Source organism: Cervus canadensis, chromosome 33 (assembly GCF_019320065.1).
Source record: "Cervus canadensis isolate Bull #8, Minnesota chromosome 33, ASM1932006v1, whole genome shotgun sequence".
NCBI lineage: Eukaryota > Metazoa > Chordata > Mammalia > Artiodactyla > Cervidae > Cervus > Cervus canadensis.
The window spans coordinates 34,981,464-34,993,791 of NC_057418.1; the positions used below are offsets into that span (position 1 = coordinate 34,981,464).

Sequence of the window (12,328 nt, forward strand, 5' to 3'; positions counted from 1 at the left end):
ACACTGTGAATCTGTTCTCCAAGGTGGTTGTGCAAACATACACTCCCACTGGCAAGGTATGGGCATCCACCCTTCTCCATATTCTTGCCAACGCTTGCTAGCATCAATTTTTAAAAATTTTAGCCATTCAAGCTTGTATATAACAGGATTTCATAGTCAACTAAATTTACATTTTCCTTAGATCAAATATATTTCATCTGTTTAATGGCCATTCATTGATCTTATTTTGTGAAGCATCTGTTAAAATCTTGTGTCCTATTTATTAAATTGGGTTATCTTGGAAGTTTTCTTTAATATATATATATGCTAGATACAAATATTTTGCCAGATATATATTTTGCAAATTTTTCTCACAATCTGTTGCTTGCCTTTTCATGCTATTTACAAAGCTTTTATATAAGGATATAAAAGTATTTTCAATATTTAAGTACTAAAACGACAAGTTGGCTTTTTCTAAGACAAAAATTGAGATTTTCAGCACACTCAATTTATTGAAAAAATATGTTACCGGGATACAGCTCTGTTTATATAAAAGTTATGCATATACGACATTAATCAAACACCTGAAAAACTTCCCATTGCTTATGCTAGTTAACTATCCCCGAAAGGAAACCCGATTTTGCATGCACAGAACACTGCTATCAAAATACGTGACCATTACCTTCAACAGTCAGGGCACCAGCCTTGAGACTTTCAACTTCGAAAGTTTTTTTAATCAAATTACATAAATCAGTTTCTAGTTCTCCAAAGTAACTCAAAACAAACAAAAATTTACTAGCAACCCTGATACCCAACAGAGTCCGCCACTGACTGAGCTCCTACTTCATGTCACGTGAAGCTGCCAGGCCTTTTCTGAATATTTTCTCTAATTGTAAAATAAAAAAAAAACCTACAAAACAGGTATTATGTGCCCATTTTAAAGATGAGAAAACAACTGAGGCTGCGACAGATTATGTCCCTCACGTCGGGTCATTCTAAAGGTAACAGAGGACAGAGCCAGGATTCAAAATAGGTACTTTTATCACTATGTGTTAACAGCCTTTGAAGATATGGTTTGCTAAAGGATATGCTTAGGACAAAATGATCACATCATAATGAAAAAAAATTATAAATTTAAACTCTTGCTTTTTAGTTTTCCTTAAAACATTTTAAACTCCTGTAGCTGGAGACAGGGGCCTCCCAGGTGGCGCTAGTGGTGAAGAATCTGTCTGCCAATGCAGGAGATGCCAGATTGATCCCTGCATCGGGAAGTTCCCCTAGAGGAGTGCATGGCAGCCCACTCCAGTATTCTTGTCTGGAGAATACCATGGACAGAGGAGCCTGGCGGGCTACAGTCCATGGGGTCACAAAGTCGGACATGAGTGAAACGACTTCGCACGCACGTATGCACAGCTGGAGACAATCAATGGTTTAGAATCCATCATTTCTTATAAAGATCTGAAAACACTGACTACTGATAATCAGTTGGTTCAAAGAAAGTATAACAGCACCAAAGAGGAATAAGCTGACTGAGCTGGGACGTGGAAAGCTGGGGCCCTACCGCAGAGGCTTCAGCTGAGCTGGACCGGAAAGCAGGCGGTACTGGAGGACAGGAGCCCGTCTCACCTGTTAAAGCGCGGGTCTGCGTAGGCATCTGGAATGTTCAAAACTTCCCCGGTTCTTGCTACTTGGCCAGCGATTCCCTTCTCGATTGAAAACCTGCACATACAGAAGACAGGAGCATGCAGATGTTGTAGAATAACTTGAGACACTTCACTGCCACCAAATACTGAATAAAAAAGACTTCTATGTTAAATGTTTGTATTATTATAAAATGTATAAAGGTAAGGCAGAAAAACACTGCATGGTAATCACTTGAAGACCTTATAAGATATAATTCATAATGTATTAAATTATGCTGAATCACAAACTGAAACTGAAAAATTGACTAGCCTTCTCTTGCACTGACCAATAATAATTCTTTAGAATTGCAAAATACCTTATAATTTACAAGATGCTTCAACATGAGTATTTTTAAATAATTCTTCCTGTGAGCGGAGACCCATATGGGTTTGGTAACTTGCCAATATACTTAAAATATGAGTGGCACAACAAAAACAAGAACGCAGGTCAGCACCAGTATACTTTCCACCACACATATAACCAAACCCACAGGTTATATGATCGTGAGATAGAGGACCTCAATTTTAAGGCCTCTGCAATGTAACTGCTATACCAAAATAACGCACTTTACAACTTCTGGTATCTTCACTTCTCTAATTCGTTAAACTTAAAAAACAGCCAAAATACAGGCATTATCTGATTACACTTGGATATATTTTGATATCTAAAATCAGTATTTTCTTTTATACATAAATATATTTTCATATTTATAAATAGTTTTCTCATTACAATATTATAATAATATATGCTCTCATTCAAAACATAGTTATCTATAATCACAATAGCTGCATATTTCAGTAGCTGAAAAACAGCTTTCACAATATTACATTTTCAACATTATAGAAAATTATCATTCTTGACATAAAGCTCCACCCTGTGGATTTCCCTAAGGAAAATTCAAACAAGAATTGACACCAAAGAGAATTAACTTTTCTTAAAACATCAACAAGTGAACCCGGCGTTGTACTATGTAAAACGCAAGGTTGTTTTTGCCCCCCGCTTTCTTGTGCTTTGAGCAACATGAATACAACAAATCAGACGGCCTTGAGCAGAGGACCAGAAACCCTTTCATGGTTTATTCTTGATTTCCTCGGTCTGGGGGTAGCCCAGTGTGGTCTGCTATCTCCCACCAGTGGAAACCGAGGGACACACCCTGACATAAATGGCTGGCCCCGACTGGTCAGCCCAGAGAGTTACAGCCAACCACACCCCGCTCCCTGTTTTGTCTACGCTTGTAAGTGCAGGCTCCAAGTTAATGTCCTCAAAATGAGACCAATGCCGGCCCTGCTGAGGAGGTCTCAAACCTTCAGCAGGAGAAGTGACTTTACCTAAATTACTACATCCAGACGAATCTACTCAGCTCTAAGCAAACAAATGAAAAAAAATTTTTTTTTTTTCAACAGAAACCTAAATAGTGCCTGCTTCCCTGGTGGCTCAGAGGTTAAAGTGTCTGCCTGCAATGTGGGAGGCCTGGGTTCCATCCCTGTGTCGGGAAGATCCCTTGGAGAAGGAATTGGCAACCTTCTTGCCTGGAGAATTGGATATATTCTTAGATGGATTAGATGGATTGGATATATTCTTGGATGGATTGGATGGATTGGATCATCATCATTGGATTGATGAAGTGGATGGATTCTTGCCTGGAGAATCCCATGGATGGAGGAGCCTGGTGGGCTACAGTCTATGGAGTCGCAAGGAGTCAGATACGACTGAGTGACTTAACTTCAAAAATAGTGCCTGCGGTCAGAGTTCTATGGCGCCCGCGGTCAGAGCTCTATGGCGCCTGCGGTCAGAGTTCGGCAGAGTCAGTGCTCTGCAGTCAGTGAGGACGGCGTACTATCATCCCGGGACCACAGGAGGGGAGGCGCCCGTGGCGGGCGGAGGTGTGGGCACATTCCAGGCTTCCTGAGTGCAGACAGACAGCCCAGATGAAGAGCGAGTCCTACTAATGAGGGACAGCATCTCACTTAGAATGCTGCAACTACCATGGTACTTTAGAGTACCTTGTGGAAAAGTAGTTAAACAACATATATATATAAAACAGAAGAAATGCGAATGTTTAAGAAAGACAGCGTCTGAGTGCTCTGCTTGATGCGTGCTAGTTCTGTGGCGGTGCCGCTATAGGTGCTCCGATGGTGGCAGGACTGAGCCACCAGCCAAATGCCGTCCTGCTCACGTACGTGACAACAGCGGCCACTGACAGATCCAAGAACTCTTTAGCTTCAAGCTGCAGCACAAGAGTGCTCTGTGATCGGTTAAGCCAGCTGTTGGGTTGCAGGATAATGTGTTGAAGTTAGGAAATACACTGGGTTGGTTTTCACTGCGGTCCGGACTTGCAGGCAGCTCTACAGGTTGCAAGGGGGGAGGGGGCAAAATTGTCTGAGTACACCTGCTCCTAGACGCAGGAGGCCCTGCAGACTCCAGGTGGGGCGCACCTTTACCTACCTGGGAGCACTAGTAAGTTTTTCCAACATGATTTCCAAAAGGACCGCCTCCGGAAGACGGCATTTCCAGGAGTGACGCTAAAGCTTCCTAGGCGCGGTTTCGCTGGCACTGCAATGTCATTCCCAGAAGCACTACCTTCAGGAGGCGGGTCCTGGTGGGAATGATATCACACAGTGACAAGTGCGGTCAGCACACCTGCGGATGGCACAGGCGAATGGGCGGCAGAGCAGCTGCCGGCTGCCGCCAGCGACGCCGCGCTCCTGCGCGCTGTACCTGATCTCCTTGGTCTTCTTGAAGACGGGCTTCCCTTCCTTTTCCTCTCCAATATCAAAAAGGTCTGAATATAACTCCTGGTTCTTATGGTCTACCTGGAAAAGGGCACAACGGTCGGCATTCACCAGGTTTTTTGCATATATCTACAGACAAACGAGAAAACGAGAGTCAGCTGGTGAGAGGCGCAGAGAGGCTGCAGGTAAACGTTATCAGAAATAAATATGCATCGTGGCTGTTCGAGACTGGAACAGGGTGGGAAATGAGCATCATGACTAGATAAATACAGGCACACAAGGGCGAAACTAATTCTACGTCCCTGGCCACGTGCGGCCACCAGCAGCTGCTCTGCGTCCTCGCTGCAGTGCCGGGGCGGGAGCAGCACAGCACCCCCCGGGGGGCTCACTCCCCGAGAACCTGGCATCTCGGCTCCTCTTCCGGGCCCTCCCAGGCCTCCCTGGCGCCCTGGTCCGAGTCTCAGTCAGCTCCAAGGCCAGCTCCAAGGCCAGCATCTATTCCGATGGTGGGTGTTTATGAAACACCAGTTGTAAAAAATATGAAATATAACCTCTAATGAGACTCCAAGTGTTCCTATTTACATGAGCTGCACTTTATTTATTACACTAACAATAATGTGCAAAAATTAGTAACTGTTTACCGTGTGCCAGTTTTTCAGTACTTATGTGCACTGATTCACTTAACCCTCACAACGACATTTTGCACGTTAGAAGACCTGAGGCACAGAGAGGTAACTTGTCTACTATCACACGGCTAGTAGATGGTGGATCTGGTATTTTAATTCACACGAGCTGCTTCCATGGCCTAAGTTATTGTAACAAGTACACTTTACTCTTTCTGAATGGAAAACTATGTATTAATATAGCCATTCATTTGTTCATCAATTCCCTTCAACACGTATTTCTCTAATGCCTAACACTTCTCACTGTCCCCAGTGGGCTGGGATTATAGCTGTCACAAAAGTTGTATTTATATATATTCAGAATTCTGGCAACTTCAACCCTTTAGATGACAGACATGAAATGCCTGCTCAGAGAAGAAGAACCATCACAAAGTCTATGCGAAAGGTTCCTAGGCCACCTTGTGGCCAGAGGAAAATATATGATCTCATGTTTAAATACCATAGAGATTTCACAGAAAGAAATCAGAGTGGTTTAGGGACCTGTTCTTCCTCATCTTTTGTGTCTGCCTTCCCTGCTGTTAGAAGCTGTACTCACTCACCCAACAAACACTGGATGCGCCTTCTGCACCGTGAACCAAGTACCCTAGGCATCGTGAGTGTCAACTCCCAGGTGACCTGTCTCCTCCACTGGCTGACTCATGAGTTCCAGGGCAGTAGAAACTGCTTCCTTTCCTCCACAGTATCCCAAATGCCCAGAACCAGGCTTAGAGAAAGGTCAGCTAACGTTCTCAGGCCATGTAAACCCACCCCGCTTGCCTGTGCTTGTAAACACAGTTTCACTGGGACGGAACCACGCTTTCTGAGTGGTTCTGCTACAATAGCAGCCTTGAATGATTGTAGGAGACTGTGGCCCACGAAGCATAAGGCTTTACTATCGGCCCTTCAGAATAAGCTTGCCAGCCCTCAGGTTAGAACACACCAGATACCTCTAACACCTAACAACTCTCAATAAGCACTTGAGGAGGAGGAGCAACATATAGGAAGGAAGGAAGTGGTGGGACCGCACTGTTAGCAAACTCAGGCGATCTTGAACTATTAAATAATAATAATGACCCTGAATGGTTAAATCATATACAGTGAAATCTGCCTCCTTCGTGGTCATGTCAGTTGCCTAATACTCTGGCACATATTTATGTCAATAGTTGTAAAAATCTGTATGAGATGGACAATTTTCTAGAAAAAGAAAACGAATTTGGGAGAGAAATATCTCAATGAAATCAGAATAAACAGACAACTGAAATACTGTAAAAAAAAAAAACATTTATCCCCATAAAAGGCATCAGGCCCAAATAATTTCAAATACAAATTATTTAAGAATCTGCAAAAATAAAGTCTCATCTAATTTAAACTAGTGTAAATTCAGACAGATGCCTGGGTCAGGAAGATCCTCTGGAGAAGGAAATGGCAACCCACTCCAGTATTCTTGCCTGGGCAATCCCATGGACAGAGGAGCCTGGCGAACTACAGTCCATGGGTTTGCAAAGAGTCAGACACGACTAAGCAACTAACACACACCAACACACAAGTTCAGATAGAACAAAACTTCTCCAGTTCCTTTTACAACCCCTGCCTATGTCACTGATACTGAAACTTGACAAAGATACTATAAAAAAAGGAAATCATAGACCAAGTCAACCTTGGAAAGAGAAGAAAAATTATAACAAAAATATCAGCAAGTCAAACTTGAGAATAATATTTTTAAATTTTCGATATTTTAAAATTACACTTTACTCACAACTTCCAGTATTGGAAAGTCTATTATTATAGCTCATAAAGCAATAAAAAAGAAGGGAAAAATCACATGACTTTCATCATGGCTGTTAAAAAATATATGTAACAAAAATATATGTAAAAAAATATATGTAACAAAATTATTTATGATAAAACTTTTGCAAAATAGAAGAAAAATATGTATGTATGCATATATATATCAGTATACACAGACATCCTAATAATATGTGAAAATTACAGTCTACATCACACAAAATGACAAAATATCAGAATCATCCTATTAAAGTTAAGACATTAAAGTTAAGAACAAGACAAAGATATGTTATCATAATTATTAATACACAATTAGGTAAAAAACTGAAAAAAGAAATGGCACCCCACTCCAGTATTCTTGCCTGGAGAATTCCATGGACAGAAGACCCTGGCGGACTACAGTCCATGGGGTCTCACGAGTCGGACACAACTTAGCGACTAAACCACTAGCAGTTCTAAGAGACAATAGTTCTAATGTTAGGTGATAATGTTATTGAATATGTCGAAAAATCAAGAAAATCAACTGAAAACAATTATAAGTAGTAGGAAAAACTTCTGCTTTAAGATAAGTAACTCTAAATATACATTTATTTTTTTAATTCTCCCTGAATATTAAGCTTTCCGTTTGAAATGATACTCAGAGGCTGGAAAAGAATTAGTAAAGAAATCCTAGGCATATTTAACTTATATGCAGAGTACATCATAAGAAACGCTGGGCTGGAAGAAGCACAAGCTGGAATCAAGATAGCTGAGAGAAATATCAGTAACCTCAGATATGCAGATGACACCACCCTTATGGCAGAAAGTGAAGAGGAACTAAAAAGCCTCTTGATGAAAGAGAAAGAGGAGAGTGAAAAAGTTGGCTTAAAAGCTCAACATTCAGAAAACCAAGATCATGGCATCTCGTCCCATCACTTCATGGGAAATAGATGGGGAAACAGTGGTAACAGTGTCAGACTTTATTTTTTTGGGCTCCAAAATCACTGCAGATGGTGATTGCAGCCATGAAATTAAAAGACGCTTACTCCTTGGAAGGAAAGTTATGACCAACCTAGATAGCATATTAAAGCAGAGATATTACTTTGCCAATATAGGTCCGTCTAATCAAGGCTATGGTTTTTCTAGTGGTCATGTAGGGATATGAGAGTTGGACTGTGAAGAAAGCTGAGTGCCAAAGAATTGATGCTTTTGAACTGTGGTGTTGGAGAAGACTCTTGAGAGCCCCTTGGACTGCAAGGAGATGCAACCAGTCCATCCTAAAGGAGATCAGTCCTGGGTGTTCATTGGAAGGACTGATGCTGAAGCTGAAACTCCCAATATTTTGGCCACTTGATGCAAAGAGTTGACTCACTGGAAAAGACCCTGATGCTGGGAGGGATTGGGGGCAGGAGGAGAAGGGGACGACAGAGGATGAGATGGTTGGATGGCATCACCGACTCAATGGACATGGGTTTGGGTGGACTCCGGGAGTTGGTGACGGACAGGTAGGCCTGGCGTGCTGCAGTTCATGGGGTTGCAAAGAGTCGGACACGACTGAGTGACTGAACTGAACTGAGGCATATTTTGGTAACAGTTATGAATTCCAAGCCTCAGAAAGTGAAAAGTGAAAGTTGCTCAGTTGTATCCAACTCTTTGAGACCCCAAGGACTCTGCAGTCCATGGAATTCTCCAGACCAGAATACTGGAGTGGGCAGCCTCTCCCTTCTCCAGGGGATCTTCCCAACCCAGGGATCAAACCCAGGTCTTCTGCATTGCAGGCAGATTCTTTACCAACTGAGCCACAAGGTCATTATAAAAGCTAACCTGTCTCCTACACACCTTCTCTCTCTCCTACATATAAACACAGGCTTACTTATAAGCAGAAATAATTCTTGACAGCAATAGATTTCAAATTCAGTGGAAATGTATCTTAAATTTCTGAGGAAAACATTTTAAACTTAAAATTCTTTACCTGATCAAACTAACATTCAGACATGAGGCAAAATAAAAGATATTGCAAAAGTACAAAGTACTCAGAAAATCACTACTATTGAACTATTTTGGAAAAGAAGATGAGCTCAAGAAAAAATAAATAGATAAATTCAAGAAAGAATAGGACGACCTGGAGTGTAAGCAAAATTGATGAGCAAAGAAACTACTAAAGCTATAATGAAACTGTAAATTTCATTAGTAAATGATATCTATGAAATTGCAGCTGTCATACATAAAAATTAATTAAAAAGACTGAAGATATCTGGTTGTGTCCAAAAAAAGTATCTAATATTAGAAGGCCAAAGAGGAAGGAGTAGGAGTTTGCTGTTTTTATCATTAGTGAAGTCTCCAGAGGACAAGGACTATACAGTGGTGAGCTGCGCAGACACAGAACGATTATTCCTGAAGATGTAATTTGAGCCCCCAGGTCCAGCAATCATAGGATTCCGAACCTTCAAGTCTTTCCAGTGTGATACAAGCTAAGAAATTTCCCCTTGATTCTCTCAGGCTAATGTGAGTTAGGCAGTGACGTCTTTTGCCTTACACCAAAGAGTCCAGACTGACAAATAAGCTCAAGGCAAGTCTGATATGAGGGAGCGGGGAGCAGGAGAAAATATCCATTAACTGAATTACACATGAGGAAGGGAATTTAAGTACAGGCAAAAAAAGATAGCCATTAAGCAATCTTACTTATGTATGTAGATGGAAAAGTCAGAAAAATAATAGCAACCAATTCAGGAGTAAAGACTATAACTACATGAAAAGTGAAAGTGAAGTCGCTCAGTCGTGTCTGACTCTTTGCAACCCCATGGACTGTAGCCTACCAGGCTCCTCTGTCCATGGAATTTCCCAGGCAAGAATACTGGAGTGGGCTGCCATTTCCTTCTCCAAGGGATCTTCCCGACCCAGGGATCGAACCCGGGTCTGCCACATTGCAGGCAGATGCTTTATCGTCCAAGCCACCAGGTAAACCCCAACTACATAGGGGTCGATTATCCCAGGAATGCCAGAGCCATTTAACACTAAGCGATAAATTAATATAATTCCCTATCATTGATTAAAGGAAGAAAAATTGCATAATTTTAATAATGACTTACAAAATTTGATAATGTCTGACACCCAATCTGGTATAAACTCAATGAAAGGGACGGAAGGAAACATTTTTAAGTTAATAGACAATATCTACTGGGGGACCTTCAATAATTATACAAAGCAAGGAAACATGAGAAGCATGCACATTAAAGAAACTATAATATATTCATTCTCCCTGGTCCATCCCACAGTATTCTTAGGTCCCAGCAAACACATTAAAAAAGAAAAAGGACAGAGGGTAAACACTGGGGAAGTAGAACCACTGCTCTCACTTATCACTGTAAATGATGTTTCTTGAAAATCTGAGATTGTAAACTGAAAAAACAACTTACCAAATATGGGGGATCAAAGTCAGTACGTTCAACCAACAGAGATTTTTTTAATTGAAAATAAGACAATGCTGTTGTACAAGAAGACTCTGTATGCTAAACATATCAACTCTACTAAGGTTTTATAAAATTCAAGGTAACTCCAATGTAAATCACACTCCATGACGAAGCGGGATATATCATAGGAATGCTAGGTTCATATAACATCCAAAAACCACTCTGTATAATACACCATAGATCAATAAGACAAAAATTTAAATAAACACATGGTCATCTTAATAAATGCAGAGAAAATAAATGAGGACAATATCCAACATCCAATCATGCTTTAAAACATTAAAAAAACTAGGACTAGAAGGGGATGTCCTCACCCTGATAAAGACTACCCATGAAAAGTCCACAACTAATCCATATACTTAACTGTGAAAGACTGCAGAATGGATGCAGAATATCCACACTCACCATCCCCTAATTCAGTATTGCCCTGGGGGACCTGCTGCTGCTGCTAAGAAACTTCAGTCGTGTCCGACTCTGTGCGACCCCATAGACGGCAGCCCCCCAGGCTCCCCCATCCCTGGGATTCTCCAGGCAAGAACACTGGAGTGGGTTGCCATTTCCTTCTCCAGTGCATGAAAGTGAAAAGTGAAAGGGAAGTCGCTCAGTCGTGTCCGACTCTTAGCAACCCCATGGACTGCAACCTACCAAGCTCCTCCGTCCATGGGATTTTCCGGGCAAGAGTACTGGAGTGGGGTGCCATTGCCTTCTCCAGCCCTGGGGGACCTAGCCAGGACAATTATGCAATGGAGGGGAAAAAAAGGTATACAGACTAGGATGGAGGGACTAAAGAATCCACTAGGAAACTACCAGAAATAATGAGTTCATCAAGACTGTAGGACAGAGGATCAAGATATAAAAAGCAAGTTTACTTCTATAAATTTTCAATGAAACATCAGGAAATAAAATTAAGAACACATTAATAACAGCATTAAATAGCATTAAAAGATAAAACATCTAGGAATAACTTTATGTGAAAGTGTTAGCTACTCAGTCATGTCTGATTCTTTGTGACCCCATGGACTGTAGCCCGATAGGCTATTCTCTACCTGGGATTCTCCAGGCAAGCATACAGGAGTGGGTAGCCATTCCCTTCTCCAGGGGATCTTCCCGACCCAGGGATTGAACCCAGGTCTCCTGCATAACAGCATTAAAAGATAAAACATCTAGGAATAACTTTACCAAAATAAAGGCAACGCTTGTACTCTGAAAATCACAGAATAGTGTTGAACAAATTAAGAAAATTTAAATAAACGGAAAATGCCGATGTTGCTATATTGGAAGATTTCATATTATTAAGAAGGCAATATTCCCCAAATTGATCTACAGTCAACAAAACCCCTATCAGAAACCCATATGAACTATTGGTAGAAATTGACAAGCTGGTTTCTAAAATTCATATGGAATTGCAAGGGACTCAAAATAGCCCAAAGAGAAATGAATATGAAGAACACATTTGGAGGAGTCACACTTGCTGATTTCAAAACTTGCTATAAAGCAACAGTAATCAAGACAAGATGGTACTATCATTAAGCTGGACATACAGGTCAACTGAATAGAACTGAGACCATAAGAAGAAAACAATGTGTGCACGCTCAACCGATTCCAGGAAAACCACGTTTTAAGGGGAAATAAGAGTCTTTTCAACAAATGCTGCTGGTAGTGACATGCAAAAGAATGAAATTGGACCCTTACACCATGAATAAAAACGAACTAACATAAGTGAACACCCTAACTAAATGTAAAAGCTAACGCTACAAAACTCTTAGAAGAAAATAATTGGAGTAAGTTTTCATGGTATCTGATTTGGTAATAGATTCTTAGATATGACACTAGTATGAGCAACAGAAGAAGATTAGACTTCACGAAAATTAAAAACTTCAGTACTTCACGCTGTCAGGAAAGTGAAAAGATATTAATAATACACAGACGGGAAAAATATTTTCCAACTATACATCAAATAAGGGAGTGATATCTAAAACGCAAGAAGTCTTAGAACTCAACACTGAAAACTAAAGTAAAAAGCCGTCCGTGGAGCTGA

General features: G+C 41.0%; 1 protein-coding gene across 2 annotated transcripts in view; it reads right to left on the bottom strand.

Moving 5' to 3' along the window:
• Positions 1-12,328, bottom strand: part of PDE10A (phosphodiesterase 10A) — a 337,901-nt gene that overhangs the window by 51,203 nt on the left and 274,370 nt on the right. For both annotated transcript variants that reach the window (XM_043456798.1, XM_043456797.1), the window contains 2 exons: positions 4,381-4,523; positions 1,606-1,698 (listed from right to left, as the gene is read on the bottom strand). In XM_043456798.1, the coding sequence (XP_043312733.1) occupies positions 1,606-1,698; positions 4,381-4,523 (236 nt within the window). The remainder of the gene's footprint in view (positions 1-1,605; positions 1,699-4,380; positions 4,524-12,328) is intronic.